A 24,340-nucleotide genomic window follows, 5' to 3' on the forward strand; every position below is an offset into this window, starting at 1 on the left:
ATTGATGCCACATTTGCCAATTGATAATAAATTAATGATTGACGCTGCAGGCTCCAAGAAGTTTTGCTTTGGATATTACATCCATAAGATTTTTTGATTTGCAAGGAGGGCCTCCAGCAATTAGTCAGAAAATCTCATTTTCCAGTAAGACCACCATGAAATAACATCAACTTGCATTTAAATGCATCATTATAATTATTTTCATTAAAAGGAAGAAACTGTTCTTTGGGAAAAGATGAGAAATGCTATTTTTCTCAGATGAGTGGAGGAGCGTGTCGCCGTGTGTTTGAAGGTGACAGGCTACCTGAGTAGAACACTAATTATAAGGCCCCATCTAAACTCTGATGACCCCCTAGGGTGTATGCTTGTAGAGAGAATATTTTTACCACTTTATCTTGATAGACTCAGCCCATTCCAACAGGAAAGACGTTAACGGCTTTAGTCACCCATCTATTTATAAGTCACCAGACTCCACTGACACTTGCTGCAACACAAATTGCCCTCTGGGACAAATAATAAAATTGAATTGAAACCAACTGAAAAACAGTCATTTTAACTTGCTGAACACAGGGCTACTGGTCTCAATCAGTTGGTTTGTTTGTGTTAATGTGTGACTTTGGTGAATCCAAACTAATCCTTTTAAATGCCAAAGTCACACAAGAACACACACACACAAAAACTGATCAAGGCAGCTGTACCCCGCAGCTACTGTGTTCCTTGATGTTAATTAGTTTTTCTCAATGGAGTCTGGCTTTGAAGAGCATAATAAAACAGGTTTAGTACCCCATTGGAAATCATTGTCTGATGGCAATGATAAGCATAGAAAATATTCTAAATATTATGTATACTTAAACTGATGTCATTTTCGTTTAGGTGGGACTTTTTTTTAGATGGCTCCCGTCCAAAACAGTACATTGCTCAGCTTTGTTCGAGTACTCATGATTGCTTCTCCAAATTGAGGACACTCTGATTATTATCTAATGTACATAACAGAATGACTAAGAATGAGTACCTTGTAAAATTCTGGCATCTGTAAAGGATGCCCTCTATAAGCCTCCATTTGGAGATAATCTTGACTCGACTAACTGGAAGACGGCCATGAGGTGGAACCATCTTTTTCTCCTTTCTCCACATATTGTAGTTTTCCATTTACTCAATTCTCTTCTCAGGCTACCTCAACTTTTTCTTCTCCCACCTTGACTCTCTATACCCTTCTTGGTCACTCTCTTGAATAGTATCTGTGCACCTACCTGTCCAGGCTTTCGGTCTTGTAAAGAAATCTGCTGTATTCATCCAGCAGAGAGGCATGTGTTTGTAGGATAATGACGTTGTAAACCACCACAGCTGTCAACATGATAATCATCTTCAGCTCGTAGTTTATCCTCAGGAACACAGAGCAAGAGATTAGGCCCAGTATACAACTGTAAATTAAATACTAGACAGAGAGAAAAAGAGACAGATTGGTAGGTTGATTTATTCAAGTTATAAAAGACAAATTATTAGTAAAGAATCATGGTAATTATTGTCTACACTTACTGGAAGGTAGAAATTGTTTTTGCCAGTGAAGGTGATTAGTTGTCCATTGGAGTAAAACTGTGTTTCATTGGATGAATTGTAAAAAGGAACAGGGGGCAACTCGTTGTCTTCCAAAAAGAACTAGAAAAAGAACACAAGGTCAACAGATTTAAGGGTTTGTGACATCTTTGGTCAGTGCTAAAAAAGTATTTCCATTTAAATCCACCACAGAGAAAAAAAACACACAATTCACATGCAAATTACTCTTTTCCGGTCTGCTTGCCTTGCACGGCAGCATGTGAAAAGACAAACTAGTCTACATTGTACTTGCAGGAGGAAAATGGAGTTAGATAAGAGGCCAATAGTGACAACCATTCAATAATGTCCTTTAAAGTGAACCTGCAGGATAAGATGAGGATTGGCCCACTGAGCAAAGCCAAGTTAATTTGGTCCAACCGCCCTGAGCGACTGACCCACGTCAGGTGCAAAACAAGATTATAATCTCTGGAATCGATTTGTGTGAAGGTCTAAACCAGGGTCCTGACACTGTGCTTTATCACGCAACCCCACAAGCCTCAGGCTACTTTTTTTTTCCCCTAACAAAAGTAAAACTCAGTCAGATAAATCTGAAAACTGATGGAGAAGAGTAAAATGACAATGAAATTGCTAGGTACAGTATTTCCTTATCACTACATGAAAACGGCGTGGGCACTAATATGCAGGGAATGTATTATGTTGATATTTGAAAAAGCTAAATAATATACTGCTTTGCAAAAGAAAAGAGAAGAATTTTTTTTGTAGTTGATTAAGAGGTGAAATATCCAGTTATTTTGAGGCAAACTAAAAAAAAAGAAATGAAAAGCACAGAGATAAACACTTCATTAAAATGCTAGTGCATCCACAGCCCCTAACCCTGATGACCGAGACATATTGGCACGCAAATATTTTTAACCATTGCAAGAATTACAGATTTGAGATGTTTTTATAGTTAGTACACTCTGTAAGACAGCAGAATGAATTTGTTTGTTTAAAAAATCTGAATATAATTTTGCAAAAACACTAAACATCCCAGGTTTCTGTTTGTTTACATCACAAAAGGCAGATTTATTTATTTTATTTGTGTGACAACATGTTACACTCCATTACATTCTAATTACACTGCAGTTACTATTTCATACCTAGTGAAGCCTAATTGGTATTACCCCTCCCTTATTGCAGTACCTGCAAATAAAAAGCTTACCATGTTGAAGACTGCCATTATGAGTATTAGAGTTGTGGTTGCCATGGTGAGAGTGATGCGGGGCCATGGCTTATTGGCAATAATGACTGATGACCTCAGCAGCCACATCCAAGAAGTGGAGGCGCTTTTACTGCAGTGCTGCAGGGACACAAACACAATAGCACACTAATACAAGAATGTATGAGCCAAAGTACAAGATAGATACTATGGCACTAAAAGGTTGCAAACAGATTCAAACACACACACACAAGCACCAAGGAACACAAGCACACATTAACCAATTAAAATAAGTAAATAACACACATATGCACATGAGCAGAGACATGCAAAAACATGTTAAGTATTTCTCCTAAGTAGGGACAATTACAGTGAAATATATTAAACAATACATAACAAGTTCACACACTGAAGCACCTATTACTGATTATCTCCTAATAGCCTCAGCAGTGCCAGAGAACAAGTTCAAGAGGCATACAGTTATGAAAAGAGGGGTCCTGTCAACTTGGGCATGCTGCAATATATATCAAACTAAATGCAATAGAAGCTCTACAGAATGATCACTACAAGTAATTTCGTCATGTATAAAATGATGAAAGTTAACCATGTACATGTATAGCTTCTAACAAATCATTCAGTTTGTCTGCAACAATAATTTTCTAACCTTTATTAGAACCAAAGGAAATCTACAGGGGTTCCACTTCCTGCATGTACAATCAAATCATTTTCACTCAGGGCACAGTTTGTATGTATTCAGAAGCAGAACACACTGTACAATACTATTCATTTTAACCCAGTAGTAACCCAATATTACCTGACAGGCAGCAAACTATACAGTATTATGATTTTATGTACTGTTTATTACTGAGTTTTTATTAATGCAATAATGAAATCTTCCAATACTTCAACAAATACTAACTGGGCCTGTTACAGTCAATTACTAGTCGTCTTTGCAACACTGCTTTCAGCTGAATGTTGTTCATTGCGAGACAATGACTGTGAAAGCCTACATCATTTGCTTGGTCATCTCAGAGCAATATCTGAGCATCGCTGGGGCTGAGTGAATGTGACATTTGAATTGCTCAAGGATGTGCATAACAATACAATGAAGTATGGAGGGCAGACTGTATTATGCACCAGCAGGATTACCGGTAATTTTGAGCTAGAGAGGCACATTCTGTTTTGAAAACAAGGCATTCGCACACAATTTTCACCTCAGGTCCAGCAGTTCAAATAATAATGACATGAATAAAACGTGAGGGTGAAAATAAAAAAAGACTAAGTAAGAGAATCTGCTAGGGTTGATTTAAGCAGAAGATTTCAAGTCACAGAACCAGCAGAATATTTAAGTCAGTTCATCAAATAAGCATGTCTTTCCTTTCTAAGGTACCAATCTTCTTTCCCCCCAAAAGAGTGGCAAGGTTTCCCCGAGAAATGTCATGTAGGTCAAAAATTTATTTGCAGAGTGAAGCAAACTGGGGTTGTTTGAGAATTTACACACTGTCTGATTTTCAAATTCTGCTCAAAGTTTTATCAAAGGAGGAATGCATGTATGAATAACTTTTATTTGGATGTCAAATCTTACCATCTTCAGCCAACAGTTATCGAATAAAACAGGATCACATGAGTGATGTTTAAATTACACAGTCCTCATAGGCTTAGGCAGTTTCAAATTATTACATCATACCAAGGTACTTAGAAATCAAAAAGATATGATGTTCAATAATGTCAAAGTTACAGATAGTCCTCTTTCTGTTAAACTGATTTGGCAATGCTGTGTTGAGGCAATGTAGTGTACAGCATGTGCCACCAGGCCAGTCTCTACTGGTGGAACCACTGCCTGTTTAAATAATGGACACAGCTACCGTGATGTTGCCCATTGGTTTGTGGACTACTGTTTTAAAGCCTCGAGTTCGGCATTTTGGCCATAGCCACCTCTGTTTTTCAGAGTCAAAAGTGATCATATTTTCAGAGGATGGAGCTATGAGGGGCGGATCTGACTCGCAGACTGTTGCGACACCTCACAGACAGTCATTCAAGCGACTCTGTCTTTAAATACGCATAACTTTAAGCCTAAATAACTTGTAAAAGGCTGAATTATAAAAAATCCTGTCTCAAGTGGAACAGAAAGCTGAGCTGAAAGGGATGGTGACTGCGAGTGGTGGGGATAACATTATAGGACTAGTGAAAAACAAGAATGCCTTTGTGCCTGTTTGGAGTTGTTTCACTTGAAATGACTGATTCAGACTACAAAAGCAGTTTATGAGCTACATGATTTTATTTAACACATCAGCCGGGTTCAGCCCACTGATGTATAGGCATTTGCCACAGAACCAAATGTGATTGGTTCCTCTAGCAAGAGGAGTTCTTATTTTAATGGGAAAGACTTGAAATTTGAGTCACACTAAATATGTTTACCAAAATATTTGACATGTTACATGGATAGCTTTTCTGAAATGCTATATTTGAGATCAAGGAACAATTTGTTGTTATCTTGTGACATCATGCTGGGACAAAGCAACAAAATGTGCTCTTGAAACTGAAAAAAACTATAACACTGCCAAGGACAACGTGCATATTGATGATTGAATCTAATGTTCCCATTCACAAAGGATTCAGGGCTACACACAGGCTGTTTATTTTAGAGGAACCTGATAATTTGATGTGATGTGTGTGTGCAAATTTCATAGTGGTAGACAATGACATGACACGCAGTAAAGCAAAGACCGAGCTATGCCAAATAAAATTGACAAAAGACAGCGGGGGTTTCTCAGCAGCTATTGAGCGTTGCCTTTTGTTTTTGAGCCTTGGGTTACATCCATGGGGAGCACAGTTCAGTGCCAAGCAGCAGATTCTCACTTGCAAAGAACTTAAGATCAGACATTGGGTGGAATGGGTTGTAGAGAAGGCCTGGGGCTTGTGGACTTTTATAGCACCTTTAATGTTTTAATAGTCATTTCTTTTTTCTTTATCCCTCATTTTCTTGTCTTCTTCTGATCGCTCATTCATTTTTACTAGACAGCGAATATTACAGAAGAGAGCTCAAGTAGCGTTTGAAGCCCTAGACTATCACCAGTGGATAGATACAACTGCAGTGACAATATCTGAAGACAAAACTGCCCTCTATGTCAAAAGGTGTAAAGACATTGTTAGGAAGTCCATTGTTTAGAACTATTTTAGAGAGACTTACCCCTATTGAATGCATCACCTAACCACCCAAAGATTAATTAAATCCTTTTTCAAATTATTTACAATTCGAATATATGTAGTATGCTGTAAACCCCAGAATCACACAATCTAGTATGTTTGCTATGTTGGGAAACAAATGAAAAACCATAGATTGACATTTCACTAATTGATCTAAGCATGTCTTTACTGCCCAGAAATGAAAGGATAATTGTCTCTTAAAGCATGCAACAAGGCAGTGGTGTAAACAGACTGGCTAAAGGGCAGTGGGGAAAATGAACAGCACCCACTTCATGCACAGGGTCAGGATTAATTTTTGCCTCATGGTCACACCAGAGTGGCTTGTGTTAACCTGAGTGGTACTTAGGCCATCAACAGGGCCACTTAATGGGCCATTAAGATGGCCAGAGGGGCACTTGTACCACTCATGTGCCTTTGGTATGACATTAGGACAAACATTGAGCACAGAAGTGTACCATTAGAGAGTGGGCATAAACTGATTAAAGACAGGTTTTAATATAAAAGGACACTTAAAGAACACTAAGAAAAGGCACTACTAAAACAATTGTGTTTGCAGTAAAAAGATTTACTCACCAGGAAGTGTCCAATAAAACATATGAAGAGGATCAAGGAAAGGATAAGAAAAGCCATTCCAAAGGATATCCCCAAGACAGTTGTCCTAAAAAATACAGTATTTCATTAAGTTCACCAAGTTCAGGTCAATGAAAGTTTGATAAGTTTAATTTTGTACAAAATGTTAGTAGCCCTATCTTTGCCTCAAAATGACTTACCAGGGCACAGAAGCAAGGACAAAGTGTAAATTGATTTTGCTTGTACAATGCTGTGAAATAAAGCACACTTACTTTGGAAGGACCAGAATCTGCACAATGAAAATGCAGAAGAAGATCAAACAGGCGCAGGTGACATAGTATTTAAAGGCTGGCAAGGTTGTTGCTCTGTACTAAAAAAGATAAAAAAGGTCAAATTTCAACAAAAGGCTTTTAAAACTGATATCAAAACTACTTCAAATGCCTCTCAACTGTGCACTCAGATAAGTCAAGGCTCCAAAGAATTTACAAGATTTAAGGGTAGCTAAGTGTTGGCTAAGGAAAAAGCACTATGTTCTGCTGATTCTCTTTGAAATAGCTACTCTGTTATATCCATTGAGGGGTGAAGGATACCATTTTACTGTGTTGTCTCTTACCTCCTTCTCTAAGGATTTGTTGTGAAAGAATAACGATATTCTTTGGATGTCTTCAGACTTGAGCCACTGTCTAAAAGTATAAAGACTTAATTATTAGTTACAGACCAGATAAAACAGAGAAAAAACAGGTACTGATAAAAGTAAATTCAAGTCCAGTAGGAATATTGAGAGGCAGGTTTTCAATACAATTTTCACTATATTTCACTACAGTATATGCCATTATTTGTTTTGATTGCCAAGTTTGCTGTATTTCTTCGATTAGTTTTAAAATACTTTTTGCATATCACAGGGTTAGATATAGTTAGTAGTAGGGTTAGTATTAATCATGGGTAAAAGACCTCTGTGACTGCGTCACATACATAAAATGAAATGGCGCTGAGCTACTTGCCAGTAAAGTCAACCCGGAAATGTAGAGTACCCCGAAGTTTTATGTTATAAATGCATGTGGAATTTATGTGGCATGCCGGATGCTAACTTGCTGGGCATTTTGCATAATTTACCTAGTTTGCATAAATGTGCATAATCACATAAACTGACAATATTTCAGCCACTGCTTGGCCAATTTGGACATTATCTGGTTGGTTTTGGGGTTTGTTTGAGGATGATGAATCAATTTCTGATCAGTTGTTATAACGTGTCAGAGAAGTGTTTATCTCTGTGCTTTTGTGTACATATAATTCTCTGTTCTTTTAAAGGATTATTTTTTGGGCTTGTTATGCCTTTATTTCATAGGACAGGTTAAGTGTGAAAGGGGAGACAGAGAGGGGATGACATGCAGCAAAGGGCCAAGGCTGGAATTGAACCCGCCGTCACTGCGCCAAGGACACAGCCTCCATACATGTGGCACCCACTCTATCCACTGAGCCTCCGGGTGTCCCACATAATTCTCTGTTCTGATATTTTTGGATATAATGTTGTTTAAAAAAAAAAAAACACTTAGGACTTGTGTGACCAGTTAAACATGACTTAGTTCCTTTACCATGCTACCTGCCTTTCTTACCAACATTTACGTATCAACTCAGTGTGATGGTCTGTGAATTCAAATGTTAACTTCAAGCACTGTTCTATTCATGTGTTTAGAAATACAGTAATATTTATAACTAATTTGAAGTTATTTCAATTATTTCAAATAAATTAAATATACAGAGTAAGTTATCTGTCTAAGTCAATTCAATGTCTTCTAAAATGTCTTCATTTAATTAAAAACTAATTCACTAAATAAATAAACTATGCAGACTTCTGGTTTAAAACATACATTTTGAATTTTGAAAATATCAGAAATGGATTCAGCATCCTTAAAAAACCCCAAAACCATCCAAATAATGTCCAAATTGGACAAGCAGTGGCTGAAATATTGCCAATATATGCTATTATACAAATGTATGCATATTAGGTATATTATGCAAACTACCCAGAATATGCAAGTTAGCATCCGGCAGTTACCAAATGTTGGGTTCTTTACTTTAGGATCACCTAAAAAATAACTCACATAAAGAACACATAAAGAAGTCAGTGGAGTTTTAATGTTTTCACGGCTTTACTTTGCTGTGAACAAGGAACTGATGCCGTAATCTCAAAGCCACCAGACTCCATTGACAAAAAGACCAATTTCACTTCACATACTACAGGAGCTGCTGGTCTACCACTGCCTCAATTGGTTAGTGTGTGAGGTTAAGAGGAAAAAGTATTTCAAATACAGCATACCCTTACACTGCTACTGATTCTTTTAGATGGCATTGCTCAGCTTCTGTGCCAGTAGATTTGGTTAATTAAAAACGCTAGCAAAGCAACAAAGTACATAATAATCAGCACAGGAGAAACATCAGGCAGGTTAGACCATCATGTTTAACTATATATATTTAAATATTACAGTTATGGCTGAAAATGACTACAGAAAAATAAAAATGCCAATCATACATATCTCCAATTTAAACCAATTGCCAGTTGTCTATCTGGAATTGATTGCTGTTAGCACGACATCACTGTGATTTGGTCTATACTTTACTTTTTTGCATATTAAAATCAAACAGTCAATATTTGAGTCTTACTTTTGCGAATTTATCCCATCAAAGGTCCTGATCATCCTCTCGTTGAGTTCCTCCTCAAACCGTTTCTTCTGAGACTTTGTTCTTTAATTGGCAACAAGAATAAAAAGAGACAGAATATCTTTTCTGTTCACATAATATTAGTCACACACATCAAAGCCTTAAGCAGAAGTCTAGTCTTATTAAAACATCTTGTCGTCTGCCTTTATACTGTTCAGGGATGAGGATAATCCTGCCAAAGAAAATTGTGCTGGAGCTGTAAAAATGAGACAGCTTGCCTTTCTGATCTCCTCTGGAAGTGATACTGCCCCATCGGCACATCCTAGACACAGAACAAGAGCAAAGAGATGGGTAACATGCTACAGCTGAACTTTCTCATCATGTAAATCACATTAACATACATTATATGTGGCAAAAAATACACACAGCAGTGTTGATCTTGCCGTTCTCATTAGTCATGCTGTCTCTGTGGTGCAAGTTGGCAAAGGGCTTGGCTGCTCCCCAGGACTCCAGGTATCGGGTCATCCTGACAGAGGCTCTCATCTTTGCTCCATCTAGAGTGTGTCTGGGACGATAGTGATGTTGTGGGCTCCGACGCTCCACCTGGAAAAACATGGAAAAAGTATAATTTTATTGTATTTTATTCAATGTTCAATATTAATTTCACTGAATGTAACTGATGTGCTTCAGTACCTTTGGGTTGATGACCAGAAAAGTGATGACTCCATGTTCCTTCAGGTAGAGGTCTCTTTCTTGCCCATCCCCATCTTCCACCTTATAGGCACCATTCAGATGCTCCAGTGTCACTGAGGTGATGTGGACTCGCCTGGCAATAAACAGTGCTATCACTATACAGCTTTCAATGAATAGTAGGATCTAAGTATTCTCCTGCTTAATTCTTCTGCAGATAAACTGTCACAAACTGCACCACAATATTACACAATGTCAATAGTGGTGTTATGATTTCTATTCTAAATTAGAACCAACAGAAATGACCTTTTAATATAGATCATCGAAATCAAAAGGAAATGCGAAAAAAAACCCCACAACACTTTAAATACAACAAAGCGTAGCTTTCGATAGCCTGCAGTTGCACTTCAAAAAATACCTCCTGCTTGTTTTACTTCCAGTTCACTCACCCCGGTACACCTCCTGCTTCCATATGATTGGCCAGCGTGACATCATGCGACCACACATCATATTGCCATTTCTGAAGTCCAATCACACCACACAGGACATTCCCAGAATGCACACCGACCCTCATGTTGATGTCAACCCCAGTGGCATCTCGCACCTTCCTGTCATGAACCAAAAACAAGAGAAAAACGTGTTAATGTGGAGTAACAGAAATCACCTCCTGTATATCTTGTTAGAAAAGACAGATATGCCTCTCTGTGACCTTCATGGTGCTTTATGGTGACTTCATTTTCTTCTCACTTAAATTTTATTTGAGGTCTTTCTCTCTTCATTAATTCTGTCGCAGTTCCCTCCCCTTTGTCTCACACTGATGCCTCAAAATGAGATAGGACCTCGCACTTTCCACCACATATTTGATGCAATTAAACTGACAATTAAGAAAAAAGTCTCTACATCTGAGCTGATGGTAAGTAAGCACTTATCATCATTATGGGGTGTTTCATGTAGTTTAAAAAGCACTGTGTAAAGACCTATTCAAACTAAATCTGAAATGCAGGTAGGCAAATGTAGTACAAAATTCCAGAAGTGTAATGAGACTCTTGAGAGTGTACAGTTTAGCTGAGTTAACAGACAAGAAACAGCATGAGGTTTTATGTTTTTTGTTTTTTTACTGTAAGAGACATTTAATTTCTATATTCACTTCCCATGTGGTTGCACTATGATAAATAAGCTACTGCTCAATGTTCCTTCATCATTTATTTACATCCATTTAATTTCTGGTCAGATATTTTAACATATTTAACATCAGTGATGCCGAAGATTTACTCAACATTACTACTGCAGAGTTGGGGGGTGTTTTGTATGGGTCACTGAGATATACTGTATAGTAAAAGACGAGGAGAAAGCCTTTTTAAAAATTTCTTTAACAGCACTGTTATGTACCCGAAAACTTACTTGATAGCCTCACACATGTCCAGACCCATTTTCACACAGTTCTTGGCATGGTTTGGCAGGGACTCTGGCAGGCCAGACACACAGTAGTAACAGTCACCAAGGATTTTGATCCGCATACATTCATTTTCCTGCATATAAAAAGGTGGAACACAGGGTCAGATAAAGTTCCTGCTGACAGACAGTACAGACAGCTTTTTAATTTATACACATAATAACACTTTGAGAGAAAATTACTTGGAAGTTTTAATTAGTGACAATGAAATGTTTACCTTGGCAATTTGATCGAATTTTCCGAACAGCTCATTTAGCATGTGCACCAGCTCTCCAGGTGAGCAGTCACTGGCCAGCCGTGTAAATCCTACTATATCAGCATACAGTATACTAGAGATGGAAAAATGTATAAATCAAATAATTATAGTAGTTTTAAATTTGAATATACATTTGGGCTGCTCTACATTTAAATCTGTACTCTCAAACACATAAACACAGTAGGTGTCACATATGTGTCTTGCAATACAGGAAACTACAGTGTTGCCTGGTTATATAATTGGTAATCCAAATAAAACATGCCTGACATTGGTGTGTCTCTGGACATAGAGGTTGTGAAAATTGTTTGTGTTTTCAATCTGGCCAAAGTTTGGGCCCTTCAGTCTCTGGATGATTTCAGCTTTCATAACACGAGCAATATGGGCTGGCAGCAGAGACAACAAGAGACGCTCCTAATGGCAGAAGAAAAGAAGTACAGGTAAGGTAAGAAAAATCAAGAAAAATATTAATATTATTGCATCATAAAAAAACCCTCAACAATATACATTACAAGGTATCATATCATAAAACATGTCATTTCGGATCAATAAGCACTTAAACATGTGCGCTGAAGTCTTGTATAATCAAACAACAGTGTAGTAAAAACCCAAGGCTGACGCATCAAACAATATGCCCAACAGTTCATTTATTTTACCATTAGAGTATGTACTTTCTCACAGGGATTCACTGCACCAAATAATCACTCAGTTTTTGTCAGCGGCTTGAAAAAATTAAGTGTGATTAGAAGTTATGCAAATGCCAAGAGCAAAGCTATGACTTTAGTAACAAAACAAGCTTTCACATCCAAAGTTTGGATATATTTATGTGACTGAAGTATAGTCGCCAAGGACCTTGAACTGTCAATGAAAAAGGTTTTACATTTTCAGTGAATTGCTATTTAATTGAATTCAGTCCTAATTTGATTCTGAAGCAACAACCTCTGACGACAGGAGGAGACAAAAAGCTATCACCATTACCATGTCGCCAGAATTCAAGAAAGTTTTAAGTGCTAAGTGAAGGTTAATTGGGCACTACACTGTATCGGGTTGACTTGGTATTCAAAATTATGATCAATGTAAAGAAAAAAACTTTTTACAGTGCTTCTTTTATCGACAGCCACCAGAAGACAGATTGAACAGTTATTCGCCCACAACTTTTCTTTTATTTAGTAGTAGGTTAACCATCTCTTTCTGCTTTTCTCTGAGGCTACTGTGCCCACTTCATTTAAGGTCCAGAGTGAAGGACTTAGTGGCATCTAGTCTTGAGGTTACAGAAGCAAAGGTTAGAGAACTACAGTGGCCGATGCAAAAATGTGAATGGCCCTATCAAAAGCCAGCGTTTGATTTGTATGTTCTGGTTTACTGTTGAACTACATAGCAGACTCTGTGGAGATTCAGGTACAGCTCTAGTTATGAATATTAACAGATGCCCCTAAATCCTACAGGCTAGACCTTTAAGCCAATGTCACCTGCAACTCTGATACATTTTCTGTACCATTGATAATCTCTCTGTACCACTGCTTAGGCTCAGTGGGTTCAACGTGAGAGGGAAAGGTCTAAGCTGGCTGCGAACAAACAAGCCAGGGCTTTCAGTTTATGATGAATTCACGTGGTCCCCCTTGGACTACTCTAACCAAAATGTATGCACTCACTGTACTGCAGGGCACTCTGGATAAAAGCATGCACCAAACAGCATATATTATGAGCACCCAAGAGAAATGCGTCTGCACAGTTACTACCATCTGTCGCAGGCAGCAGTAGCACTCCAGGGCTTCAGCCAAACGCTCTACCCGAGGCATTCTCAGTTTCGCTTATGGTTGTAGCAACACAAGCTGGATTCACCACAGGGATAACCAGCTCCACCCCAAGCCTGTACTTTCATAACAGCAGTTGAATTCACCCTCATCTGACTAATCCCAAAAGCTACAACAGCAGCAGCTGTAGTAAACAACGAGCTACATCCCAGGCTCGCACAGCAGTAAACTTTAATCAACACCTTGCTATTTTCACACAGGAAGCCATGCTGCTGCTCAGCAGCAGCACCGCCTGCATTCACCTGCATTAATCACTAGCCTGTTCCAATTTTGCACATAGCACGTGGAGAGAAGCACAAAGGCATAGACATACATACAATGCTGCTGGTTGCCTATCATGAGTAAAGGAAAGTACCGTTGGCACTGGCATCTGCACAAACAAACAGCACTCAAACAAGATTTTAGAAAAACAAAGGGCTTTAAAAATTACACAAATAATAACAAACACAAAGAAAAGTAAAGAGGAATCTGACAAACTTATGTGGACAAACATATCAAGTGGAACAAAACTATGCGTATCTCAAATGTGTACAGTAGGAAAAAGAAAAATGCAATGTGACAGTGAGGTCACTTACTATCAAAGGTTTTGTAAAAATCTTTATTACCCATTGTTGAGATAATGTATGTGACCAATGACACATTTAGCAAATGCTGTAGGTCCACCTTGCATTAAACAATGTATTTCTGAAAATGCTGTAATGTATGAATCACATATAATTGCCTGAAGCTTTACCAATACTCACTCATTGTCATCCAAAATGATGCTCAGGACAAACACACTCCCGCAACAAAAAGTACTAATGAATGAATGTCCATGGTCTTATTGTAAAGAGACTCATTTGCTGCAGATGTTCTTAAATTTTGTCAATCTGCTGCAAACATTTCAGCCAGCAGCCATAGGATGCTAAAGAAATATTACTACAGAGAATTTAGCACATACAGTAGGCTCCAGGGACTCAATATAATCATCACATTAACTGAGGTCATTAACAGAACCACATTCTGTAAAACACAACTCCTGACATGAAGCCTCAGTGGACCCCTTCCCTCTGTAAACCACAGGAATCAAGCACTGACAGCTATGTGTAGAGCAGAGTCATATGACTCATACATTTTGGGTAAAATACTGTAAGAACAGCAAGAAGATAAATAATAATGCCTGCATATACAGTAGAATGTATAAGACAATTGCAACACAGTGCAAGTGTACGTGAAACATACCTATTGATATAACAAAGTAGCAATTGATGATGTCGCAGTGACAGTTTTTAAATTAAAAAACTCAAAAACCTTTTCAAGATCAACATCAGTTATTTTTCTTTGGATTGCTTAATCTCCAAGGCCTTTTTGAGCCATATTGTTTTTATTTATCTACTCTATCATTTGTTACTTTACAGACATTGCTGTTGTCATAATCATCATACCCATCATTATCACAGCCACTCTCTCCTCATTTATCTTACATAATATATTTCTCATTTTTATACATTTTCATCATCAAAGTAATCAAAATCATCATCATCATCAACAGCAGCACAACTATAATATATACTCAATCACTCAATGCCTGCCTGACTTTCACTGGCACACTGGTCATTAAGACTCATTGCCCACTTTACCTGTTGTCTCTTCTCAAACTCCAGTTTAATTGGGGACTTGATGCAGTTGCAGGTGTCTTGGTATGTCTGTTTGAGTGCCAACTCCATCAGATGTTTATGGTACGCCCCCGCCATGTTGCCACACATGAAAATGATTATGTTGGCTAAAGTCTGTACAGAGAGAGACAACAGACAAAACTGATATTAGACAAAATATCAAACAATGGATAGTAATAGAGTTCTGTGGAATACACGATTCAACATTACTATCTGCTGGTGTTTTATAATACATACATGAAACAGTTAATATCAGAAAAGCTACTGTATCTCGTGTGAACAGTTTAAAGACAACAATCAGGTCATACAGTCTGTGTCCTGAGGATGAAATTAGTCTTTACTACATGAAACCAAGGTCAAAGAAAAATCTCTCAGTCAAAAATAGGACAAAAGCTGTTCCCAAGGGTAGTTAGCTGTGGCAACTGAGATGCTGCAATGATGTCAACTTCCAGCATTGCACAATGTATTCAGGGGCCATGTGGCACTCATTAACAATACAGCTAAAATCATTTTCTTCAGTCAATCAGTTCTTTAAAAGATAAAGTTTCCACAGCACCTCAGCAATAGAGAAATACGGTACAATGGCAAGATATGGAAATTAGATGTGTGTGACCGTTACACTACCCCTTCTCAGTTGATTATTGCCCAAAAATAGCATTATGTGTCCCCCACATCAGTTTTTCTGTTGCTCGATCAACCTTCCCTCTTCCCCAGCTGAAAAAAATGTAAAAAAAAACTAAACCATAATAAACCCAGTGGCTCTTGTCTATATATATAGACTTTCCCTTGAGTTCAGGTTTATTGTACACAAGGAGGCCTGTCTGTCTTAATTAGTGTTCTAACACACACAACAAAAGAAAACACACCCCACTAAAGGCTCTATTGGACTTTGGCATGGCTGAAGTGACAAAGCTGCTGTTAATCATACTCATGCTGTACATGTATTTATTGTAATAAATGTGTCGGTATTCATGGCATCTATCAGTGAGGTTGTAGATTCGCAACCTACTGAAACCTGCGTGCCCAGCATGGAGCAGAATTGTTGTGGCTGATGCAAAGATGCAAATGGACCCATCTAGAGCCAGGGTTTGGTTTGTCTGTTCTGGATACTACGGAACGACATGGCAAATTCCTTGAAAAAGGAGTCGCTCTGTATGTAATATGTAAGGCTCATTCTAAAGTAACAAAAACACAAGGATTCTTAGTTTCAGGTGATTATAGATGTATGAAATCATAGTTATTAATACTATATTCCATTTCTACGAACATATAGTATTGCTCACTTGCCCATATGTGCACCCTCTATTAGACTGATAAAAGCAAATTCTGATAAAGCTAAAACTCAGCCCGATAAGATCAAAACTTCACAGAGGGAGATCACTCAGTTTGATTTTGCTGACTTGACATTCCCCTCAGGATAAACTCAGCATCCTCTGCCCCACTAGTTCTAATGATGTAGAATATTAGCAATGACGTCCCCATTTTTCATCCATTCAACAATTTTGTTTTCCACTGTGTGCACTGGATCACAGCCTCCCAGGGCCACAAGCATCACAGGATAATTGTCTTGTATTCACATTTTCAGACCGAACTCCTGGTCCAACCGGTAAAGGGAAGGTCAATGATGCATTAATGGCACATACTATACATGATGCTCACAAACAAGTCATGCTGTATTGTATTTAACGAATTATGGCAAGGAATGGATGAAATTATCAATATTATGTGGAACTCATCACATACACTGCCCCCTTTTCTCAGTCAGTATCGCTCTATAACAGCAGAGAATACAAAACACTGCTGTGTTAAAAATGTGATATAAATGCTTACTCCAATGAAAGCTCTTTGCTATATAGAAAGCAAAATGAGATCTGTCAAAAGTGCAGTCTGTTCTCTTTATTTGTATTTCATAACTTTGCTTTACTTTCATTCACATTCCATGCATCCCTCATGCTAGCACCGCGCAGGAAGCTCCATTAGAGGAGCTATTATGATAGGATGTGACCCAGTGATGACAGGTGAATGTATAAAGACCCAGGAGTCCTAATAACCTTGAGCTCAATATTTTGCAATTTAAAGCAAATGGACAATTTCATGGTCATCTCCCACTGCATCTCTAAAAAGAATATTTTCTCGGTCCCCTTCACCCTCTGTCACTTTTGCTCCCATTCTCTCTCATTCCTATGCCTTGTGTCATTCTCACCTGTTTCCCTTTCACTCTCACTCTGTCCTCCTTTCCAACATAATGGTGACCTTCTTGACACCCTGACCACTGGCAATTTGCTCTCTCTTTTCTGACGTAAATGTGCCCAGCAGATTTACATTAGGGGACATTAAGCCTGTAACCTTTTGCACAAAGAACAAATACTTTATTTCAGTAAAAACACTCAAACAGAAGTATAAAATTGCCAATGTCATGTATTTTTTAGCTCACAGAAGTTTATGTGAATTGTTTGGTTTATGTAATTCTAACAGTGAACTGCCAGTAGACAACAAGGGTAGTAGTAATTGTTTTAAAAGTTTCATATCAGACATTTTAAAACAGGAAACCTACATCTGTGAATATTTCTGTTTCCACTAAAAAGCATTTCATCAGTATATTTTACAGCTGCAAGCCAGGCCAAGGCAAGAACAAATAGACAGACACACACACACACACATAGGCCTATAAGTAGCTATACTTTTGAGTACCTCTTGCAGATCACAAATATTATTTTCATATATGGTCACAAATATTATTTTCCAATTCTACCATCAGCATCAATGCTTACAAAGTCTCCTTTAGCAAACCATGATGACACTTAGTCATGTTCTATCTTGAATATCAACAAGATTATGATTATTTATCAGGACAGCTTATTACGTGTTTTATATCAACTATAAAATGTACAATCAGAAATACCAATCAAACAACTAATAACTCTTGACTATGAGAACAAATGAACACAATATTGATGAGAAAACAGGATCTGATCTGTATGCTAAGACACACACTGTTCTAAATAAATATATGAATGTAAACACTGTAAATGTATCTGCCTCTCCTTTATTTGACAAAAGCAAACATGGGGGGCAGAGGCCAGGTGCATGTGAGGTCTGCTGGCTGGGTTTATGTTCACAACTGTATTTGGGACAGACATCCCTCTAGCTGTCCACTGAATTTATTATCACCTCTGCACATTTGCAAACACTGACAGTTCTTTTTCCCAAATTGAAGGCAATACATTTGCAAGCCTGGCTTAGTTCACGACGGCTCATTCTCCATAGAAAGCCTGACAAAACAGTCTGAACTTTGTGTTACAGAATTATGTTCAGAGCACGGGGTGCAGACAAGTGCACTGAATGACTGTAAGCAGGCACAAGAGGATGGACTGTTGCCTTTGTAAGCTGCTATATAAAAAGGGTTTTCAGCAACCCATATATTTATGCAATATTTTATAATCTCACTTTATATAACATTAAAGCATCCTCATGATTAACTAATAATCCAGTTACCCATTCAGTCTGTCTTTGTGTCAGTTAAAAAACAGTTTCACTAGACAGCTCAAAAATCAGCTAGAAGTACCTGTTTGCAATTTTGTAGTCCTCAAAACTAATGTGATATTAGAGGCAAATTGCCGCTTTTTTTGTGGTCACTGAGGGTGGAGGTGGTGAAAAGGAGTCTAGCTCGTGGTCGATTGACAATTAATTCACTGGATTTAAGAAACTGGCTCTTACTAAAGTTTGACTCTCTGCTTTCTGAGGACACAGAGGATTTCTTTGAAGTGGTCATACTTTATACCTGATCTATTAGATTTGTTTAGAAAAACTAAAGTCTGGTATATTTCCAATATGCTTCAAAAAGCTTAAACATGACATACCGATTTTATATGTTTGACAAACCCCTGATCTAGCAAATCACATATAAAATCATTTAAGTGTCCCACTGTTGATATTCAGTTAGACCTGGGTGCAGCTCTATTATCTGACATCTGTTAGACAAGACACTGACAGCAATCCAGGTCATCTCAAAGGTCAGCTGTGTGAATCTGCTGGCTGTGTGAATCATCCGTACCTCGCTGGTACCAAATTACAGATAACAGCAAGGTTAGGTGAGGATGGCCTCTAAAGGGCTTTGAGCCCCACTAGTGAATTCTGGGATTAAGTAAAACAGAGAGCTGATCCCTATGTGGGCTATTATGGCTGTTATACTACTGGGAATAAGGCAAGACAAGGATCTAAGATCAGCATGGAGGTGAGTCCTGTTTTAATGACTTGTTGGCAAAAGATATCCAACAGATGTGCTTTCATGATACCTTCAACAGCACTGCTGCACTCGCTACCTGTTCATGCCTTGAGTGTTTCTTACTGAAAGCTTGTTTATTATAGATATTTTCACAGATTTGGGGGGGTGGGTGCTTTCTTCATTCATTTTGATAGTTTAATCACTCCAGTACCTCAGTTAAGTTTTTTTTCTTCTATTTATGATCCCTTCAGCAGAAATTACCGCAAGCATAGCTGACTGTGACTCTTCCCACTACAATTCTCAAGAGAGAAATGTAGTTGGAAATCTAAATCCTAGGTGACATATAAATGAAAACATATGAGTTTACTCTATTTTCAAATAAAAGTGAGAAGAAATGAGAAACTAATGAAAGTCAGGTCAGCAAAGGTAAAACATTTTCATTTGGATTCAGATGAAGCCCTACTTTCCCTCAAACAGGTGATATGTGTAACATGCAACAGCTGAGTCTATTTGAAAGTCTATCAGAGATTGCTTAAATAGAGTGTGAGTGCTGTGATGAATTATTTATGAGCTAACACTCAACAATTAATAACAAGAATGCAAATGAAAGTTGTCTGGGGTCTGAGAGAGGAGGCTGCGATATAAGGCACATTTTCTGAATTTCTATGAAGCCAATCAAGTCACTAAGTTTAATGTCAGTTGGAGTAAAATCAGAATATTACAAAGTTTTACACATACCTTTATTGAAAATAGTTAACAACTTGAAAATAAGGGACCCTTGTAACAATATCCATATTTTATCCTTTAAGTGCATTCAATGGTTGTAAAGCAGAATTCTGTAGAAATAATAAGACTTGTTAAAATTCTTACATTGAGAAGCCATCATCATTCTTCCCACCTTTACGTAACAGAAATGACCAATATACTAATGTAGCAATAAATCACTGTTGTACACACTCCATGCAAGGAACAGTTTAATTAAATATTTTTAAATATTACATGCACATAAATTTGGACCCAACAGGGAGCTTTCACCTCCTCTATAAATGAGCTGGTTCATTAAGACTCCAATGAGCCTGCAGTGTAAAGTTTAATGGACTTGACAAAGTGGAGATGTCAGCATGGTTCCTTCTCACTTAATACTCCTTGGGCAGTTTGTATGCATACTAGAGCAATGCGCAAGAGTGTGGACATTTAATGGCTGACATTTACAAATCTCAGTTGGGATAGACTGGTATTGCTGTTTTTTTCCTACAAATCGCTGAGTGTGAAATATTTAAATGATCTGAAACGAAAGTCAATGAAAAGTCAAACAGCCCACAAATGCATTCATACTGAATGTGACCATGTGTGTTAGGGAATGTGTCTATGTATGCACGAGAGGGCTTCCATGGCAATAATGTGACATTTTGGGGAAATATGCTTATTACCACTTGCACGTCTATGGTAAACATGTAGCCAGCAGCCAGTTAGCTGAGCTCAGCAGGAAGACTGGAAACGGGGAAACAGTCTCATCCACTCAATACTCATAGTGTAAAAAATGGGGCTTTGTGTGTTTCTTAGCCAGGCACAGTCCCCTCCTGGAGTCCTGTTGTCACCGTGGGGTTACCAAGCAACCAGGGGAGACACTGTCTGCTGGTGCTAGCTTCACATTTACTGTACAGATGTGGTGGATTTTCTTATCCAACTCTCAGCTAGAAAGCAAACAAGTATATTACAAAAATGACAAAACAGATCCTTTAAAGGGTCTTCATGGTGTGCTTGAGCAATAATATACTATTTCATTTCCATAAGACAATATGTTTTGTTTTGGTTTTTTTTAAATTGTGTCTGAGTTAAAGATAATCCAAATCTGCCTGGTACAAACAGGAGTCTACCCGAACCCGAACCTCACTACTAGAATAGTTATGGGATGCACATGTGTAGATCAACAATTGTTAGTATGAATATAAGAATTAAAACAAAAGTAACTGCCCCTTTTTGTTGCAGTCTCACAGTGCTAGTGCCTCTAAACAACTGCAGCTCTTTCAGGGTTAGCCCAGAATTTCTCATTAACCTTCTCCATCAACTTCTTCCCTGCGGATTACAATATCTGAACCAGTGACCTTAACATACACAACTCTGTAAGCAATTAATGGAAATGTAGTAAGAGCTACATTTTATTTACAATTCAAGTTGCAGTGCAGTCAAAATAACAAGTCTAAAACTCAAATGTAAGGATTGACCATTGGGTCTGAGTTGTTTGTCTATCAAAATAAGTAGTTTGACAGCAGCCTTTGCCTTTAGCCTGTTTAGCTGTAGTCTAGCTGTAGAAAAAAACACTATCTTTAGAGGTGCTTATACTATATTTAGAAGGGTGACAAATTAAAGAAAAAACCTGAAAAAAATGAGTGGAGCATCATAACAAATGTAGATGCTTCCACACAGGTGCACTGCACGGTACCATTAAGCTATTAACATCCAATAATGCTCTGTGGCATTCACAAAAATACTAAGCAGGCCCAGCTTATTCTGATTTTGCATTAAGATGGTAAGAGGAAAAGATCTAAGACTTTCAAAGAAGGTTCATTGTTGGGCCACAGTTGTCAGGAGCTTCTGTCAAAGACTAACAGTAACATTTAGAGCTAAGGTAAAGACATCAATAAATAGGGTCAGTTGACAGTTCACATGTGATGACCACGATGCTCGTGCATTAGTGCAAAACATGACGAATAAAAGAAGAGCCTCTCTTCCCCAGGTGACTGACATGTCAATTCAGGACGCTATCAGAATATGTTAGCAAGGGTAGTCTGTCTTCAAATGGATTGTACTGTAGGGTTGCAGAACATAATCCTCTAAGTACAAACGTGAATGCACATCTGAGAGTTCAGTGGTGCAAAAACCACAGGCACTGCTCTACAGAGATGTCGGAAAAAAGTGATACGGTCAGATGAGTCATCCTTCACTATATAAAATCACTGCTGTTGGACTCGAACCTGGGCCGCTGCTACAGAAGCCTCAGCCATATGCTGAGGCTTATGGCCCACCCATGGTCCTTTTTGATGTGTGTTTTGGGTCATTGTCCTGCTGGAGGACCCAAGACCTTCAATGGAGATGAAGCTTTTCAGCACTTGGTGGAATATTGTATTCCAAAATACCCTGGTAATCTCCAGATTTCACAATGCACAGATTCCAGACACCCCGTATCAGAGGCAGCAAAGCAAAATCAGGGAACCTTTCAATTTTTGACTGTTGGTATCGTGTTATTTTTTCTGAAAGCTTCAATTTTTTTCCTGTAAAGACGTTATAAGATTTACCAAAAAGCTCTAGTTGGATTAGATTGGATGAACTGGATTTCCTCTGTCTCTCTCAGCAGTGGGGTCCTCCTAAATCTTCTTCCATGGGACCCTGTTTTGTTGAGTTGGGGATGGAGATTGCATTTTGAATGGCAGTATCTTGAGTCTAAAGGTCAGCTTGAATTTGTTTTGCGGTTGCCCAAGGTCCTTTGCAGAAATCTTGAACAATCCTTTGCAGAAATCTTTTGTCGACTGTACTCATGCGTTCTGTTCTGTCTTGTTCTCCATCTCCAGGAACAGGCGAGTGGGCCCCTTCTTGCTTTGCGCACAGAAGACACAAAAATGAAGGTCTCTGGAGATGGACTTGTAGGCTTGAGATTTGTCCATGCTTGGCTACAATCTTCCCTCTGATCTCCTTAGACAATGCTCTGCTTTTTTCTCTTTTCTTCATGCTCAGCGTGGTACACATGGTGACACAAAACAGCAGAATGAGTACTTTGCGGCATTTAAACTAGTTGAATGAGCAATTACTAGATTGCAGGCACCTGTGGCTCACCAAAAGTGAGTTCAAGGTAAATCATCTGTTTCGAATCCATTTATTTCTTGCAATTTCTAAAAAGCTGCAGAAAATTTCATGGCCATTTTTTAGATTTCTCTGAATAAGCTAGGATTCAGTATATTTTTCCCCAGCTTTTTTCTGTTATTCTTGTGATCTTTTTTTCTCTTCAAACACCACAAGATGTTTAATTTCACAAATTTCTGAAAACTCTGGTGTGGTAGGTGTTATTAAAAATGCAAGGGTGCTCATATTTTTGGACATAACTGTATATATATGATGTCTGACCAGATGTAACTCTTCAGGGAGGTCAGAATAAAGCAGGTAAGCCAAATTGTCATCTGATTGAACAGCAAGTTGTAGTGCTACAAATCCATCAGCCTCACCTTGGCAAATGCTACATAGAAAGCTGAGAAAGCTGGAGAGGTTTTCATAGCCGTTGTACAGTAGTTACCCTCTGACACATAAGCCTTGGAGCATTCTGTTGCCCAACCTTGCTGCTCTTATCTTAAAAGGAGCATGTAAGCCGGAGCCTGTCTCGACACAAAGGGTTGAACCAAAACTGGCATATTGCCAGAGAGACACAAAAGAGGAAAATGCATGGATTCACTCTCTCCATCTGACACACACAAAAGCACAAATATAAAGTAGGCAAACAAAGACAAAGACACACATGCGGCACACAAGGAGTTGGAAATATGGATAAAATCCTCTCTGACAGTATTTATAATTTCAAATACTAATATTGAGACATATCATAATAAAATTACTTTTTTGGAAAAACAACTGAGAAGCTGTCAATGGATACATGTCCAATTGACAATTTAAGTTACTTCAATATATAGATGCAAAAATCATAAAAATCCAATATTGCCATTAGGGGTGTAATAAAATATTGACACAATTGACTACTGCAACACTATGTTTTGTTACACTATATATATTCTAACAAAAAACTATCAGTTTTTAATTTAATAGTTAACAAGATTTGTGGCAGTGGTTTGTTTTGTGTTGATTAAACCCCCAAACACTAGATCCTTCAGTGTTATAATCGATCTTCAGCCACTTCTCATAAAGGGTATATGGCTAGCATTGACAGTCTTCCTAATACTAGATTTTAAAAAATCGCAGTGCATCACCTTATTTACAGTATTGAAATACTACCCTGCACGTCAATGCATATTGTATTGAACAGTTTTAGACAAAACACAGCCCTATTGCCATACAACAGT

General features: G+C 38.1%; 1 protein-coding gene across 1 annotated transcript in view; it reads right to left on the reverse strand.

The window, feature by feature from the left end:
- The window catches only part of adcy2a (adenylate cyclase 2a), a 93,655-nt gene that overhangs the window by 45,281 nt on the left and 24,034 nt on the right, over positions 1-24,340 (reverse strand). Inside the window, exons 4-18 of the mRNA XM_042490759.1 lie at positions 15,017-15,166; positions 11,849-11,997; positions 11,548-11,659; positions 11,279-11,406; positions 10,327-10,485; positions 9,881-10,013; positions 9,614-9,790; positions 9,466-9,509; positions 9,191-9,271; positions 7,143-7,212; positions 6,802-6,899; positions 6,533-6,617; positions 2,756-2,893; positions 1,537-1,656; positions 1,251-1,435 (exon numbers count right to left, since the gene is read on the reverse strand). Of these exons, the coding sequence (XP_042346693.1) occupies positions 1,251-1,435; positions 1,537-1,656; positions 2,756-2,893; positions 6,533-6,617; positions 6,802-6,899; positions 7,143-7,212; positions 9,191-9,271; positions 9,466-9,509; positions 9,614-9,790; positions 9,881-10,013; positions 10,327-10,485; positions 11,279-11,406; positions 11,548-11,659; positions 11,849-11,997; positions 15,017-15,166 (1,829 nt within the window). The remainder of the gene's footprint in view (positions 1-1,250; positions 1,436-1,536; positions 1,657-2,755; positions 2,894-6,532; positions 6,618-6,801; positions 6,900-7,142; positions 7,213-9,190; positions 9,272-9,465; positions 9,510-9,613; positions 9,791-9,880; positions 10,014-10,326; positions 10,486-11,278; positions 11,407-11,547; positions 11,660-11,848; positions 11,998-15,016; positions 15,167-24,340) is intronic.

Source organism: Plectropomus leopardus, chromosome 7 (genome assembly GCF_008729295.1).
Source record: "Plectropomus leopardus isolate mb chromosome 7, YSFRI_Pleo_2.0, whole genome shotgun sequence".
In the NCBI taxonomy this organism is placed as follows: domain Eukaryota; kingdom Metazoa; phylum Chordata; class Actinopteri; order Perciformes; family Serranidae; genus Plectropomus; species Plectropomus leopardus.